At 33.3% G+C, this 1,682-nt stretch overlaps 1 protein-coding gene across 1 annotated transcript; it reads right to left on the bottom strand.

Annotated features, from left to right (window-relative positions):
- Positions 1-2: 2 nt before the first annotated feature.
- Positions 3-1,580, bottom strand: TM35_000391560 (uncharacterized protein; the record flags this gene model as incomplete). The annotated part of the gene is made up of 1 exon (XM_029029672.1): positions 3-1,580. A coding segment is annotated over one exon (1,578 nt), but the record flags the coding sequence as incomplete, so codon positions are not given.
- Positions 1,581-1,682: the final 102 nt, after the last annotated feature.

Here is a 1,682-nt window from a genome sequence, read left to right as displayed (position 1 = left end):
TTATTATTATTATTATTATTATTATTATTATTATTACGGTGGGTCATTTCAGATGAGGGAAGAAGAACTCCACCAGAGGCCTGAGAAATTCTTTCCAAAACATATTGTAAAGAAGTTGTAATCCATCGATGATTACTATCCATATATGAAAATCCAAATTCTTTCATTTTTCTCTGATTAGTAGTATTATTAGTATTAGTATTAGTTGTTTTTCTTCTTCTTCCTTCTTCTTCCTTTGCAGGGAGTTGTTGTCGCCATTCCTCTTCTGCCGCCAATAAAATCTTCGCACTTCCACTCATCATGGCAGAAGAACTAAAACTCCCACAACGCCGTACACAGCGAAGAAATAATAGATATGATCTATTCTTCTCATTATTCTCTACAATATCCTCTTTTTCTTTTTCTTCTTTTAATTCTTTTTCTTCTTCCTTTTCCTTTTCTTTTAATTCTTCTTCTTGTTGGAATTTATTAGATTGTTCAGCTTCGTATACATAGTTATGTAGAAGAGCCAATCGTCCAATCTCCGCTAATGCAATACACACTGCAATCTCCTGTACATGTTCCCATAAAAGTGGCACATCTTTACTATTCTTATCATCATTATTATTGTTATTATTATTATTATTATTATTATTATCTTTTTTTCCTGTTTGGATTCCCTTTCCATCTAAACTCCCACTCTTTTTATGATCTCTCTTCTCTAAATCCTCACGCCAGATAATATCAGCTCCTATATTGTGTGTATTGTGTTGACTAAACACAGATCGCAGAATTCGTGTACGATGTACTCTTGATGCTGATGAGCCCTCTTCTACACTTCCACGATTATTATTATTATTATTATTATTATTATTATTATTATTGCCATTATCCACTGTACCATCCATGGTGAGAGGATCCTGTAGAGAGGGTGGAATTGGAATACAGTGTGTATAGAGTGAGAGAGATGTCATTCCTCCCTTTCCTCCTCCTCGTGTTTTCTTCTTTCCATCTGTATATTTTATATCTTCTTTAAATGTACGCCAAATAGGAAAATATAATAATGCCAATCGTGAGAGTAAAGATGAAAAGAAAGGACTACGTAAAAGTTGTATTTGTGCATCTTTTCTTGCGCCTAATTCATTTCCTTTTACCTCTCCTCCTTCATAACTCCTTGAATTCTGAGAAACTGTGGATTTCTTTTTATTATTATTATTATTATTATTATTATTATTATTATTATTATTATTATTATTATTATTACTATCATTCTGATATTGGTGTAATAGTGTCATGATATAACTACAAAGCAATACACTGAGAAATCGACCCACCGCAGGAACATCACCGTGGAATGCTAACAAATTAGAAAGAGTGTGTAGTAGTGCCTCTCCCCATCCAAATAACTGTAATGATGATAATAAAGAAGAAGTAGAAGAAGTCGTTGTTCCTCCCTTTTTTTTTATCACTCTTGTTGTTCTTTTTCTTCTCTCTATAGAAGAAGTAGAAGAAGAAGGAACTATAATAGCGTGCTGCATAAGTCTCATCAAATTATAAAACTCTTCACCTGTAAAGAGGGTAAAGTGTACAGGTGCGTACATCTCCGGTGTTGGCCTTGTCGATGTACTCCATGATGGTGTTAACCAGAGAGGCCAATAAGATCCTTTTGTATTCCCTTCTTCCTTATTATTATTATTATTATT

Source organism: Trypanosoma theileri (assembly GCF_002087225.1).
Source record: "Trypanosoma theileri isolate Edinburgh chromosome Unknown TM35_Tth_39_V1, whole genome shotgun sequence".
In the NCBI taxonomy this organism is placed as follows: Eukaryota; Euglenozoa; class Kinetoplastea; order Trypanosomatida; family Trypanosomatidae; genus Trypanosoma; species Trypanosoma theileri.
The sequence above is the reverse complement of the archived record's forward strand: the minus strand, read 5'-3'. Positions and strand labels throughout refer to the sequence as shown.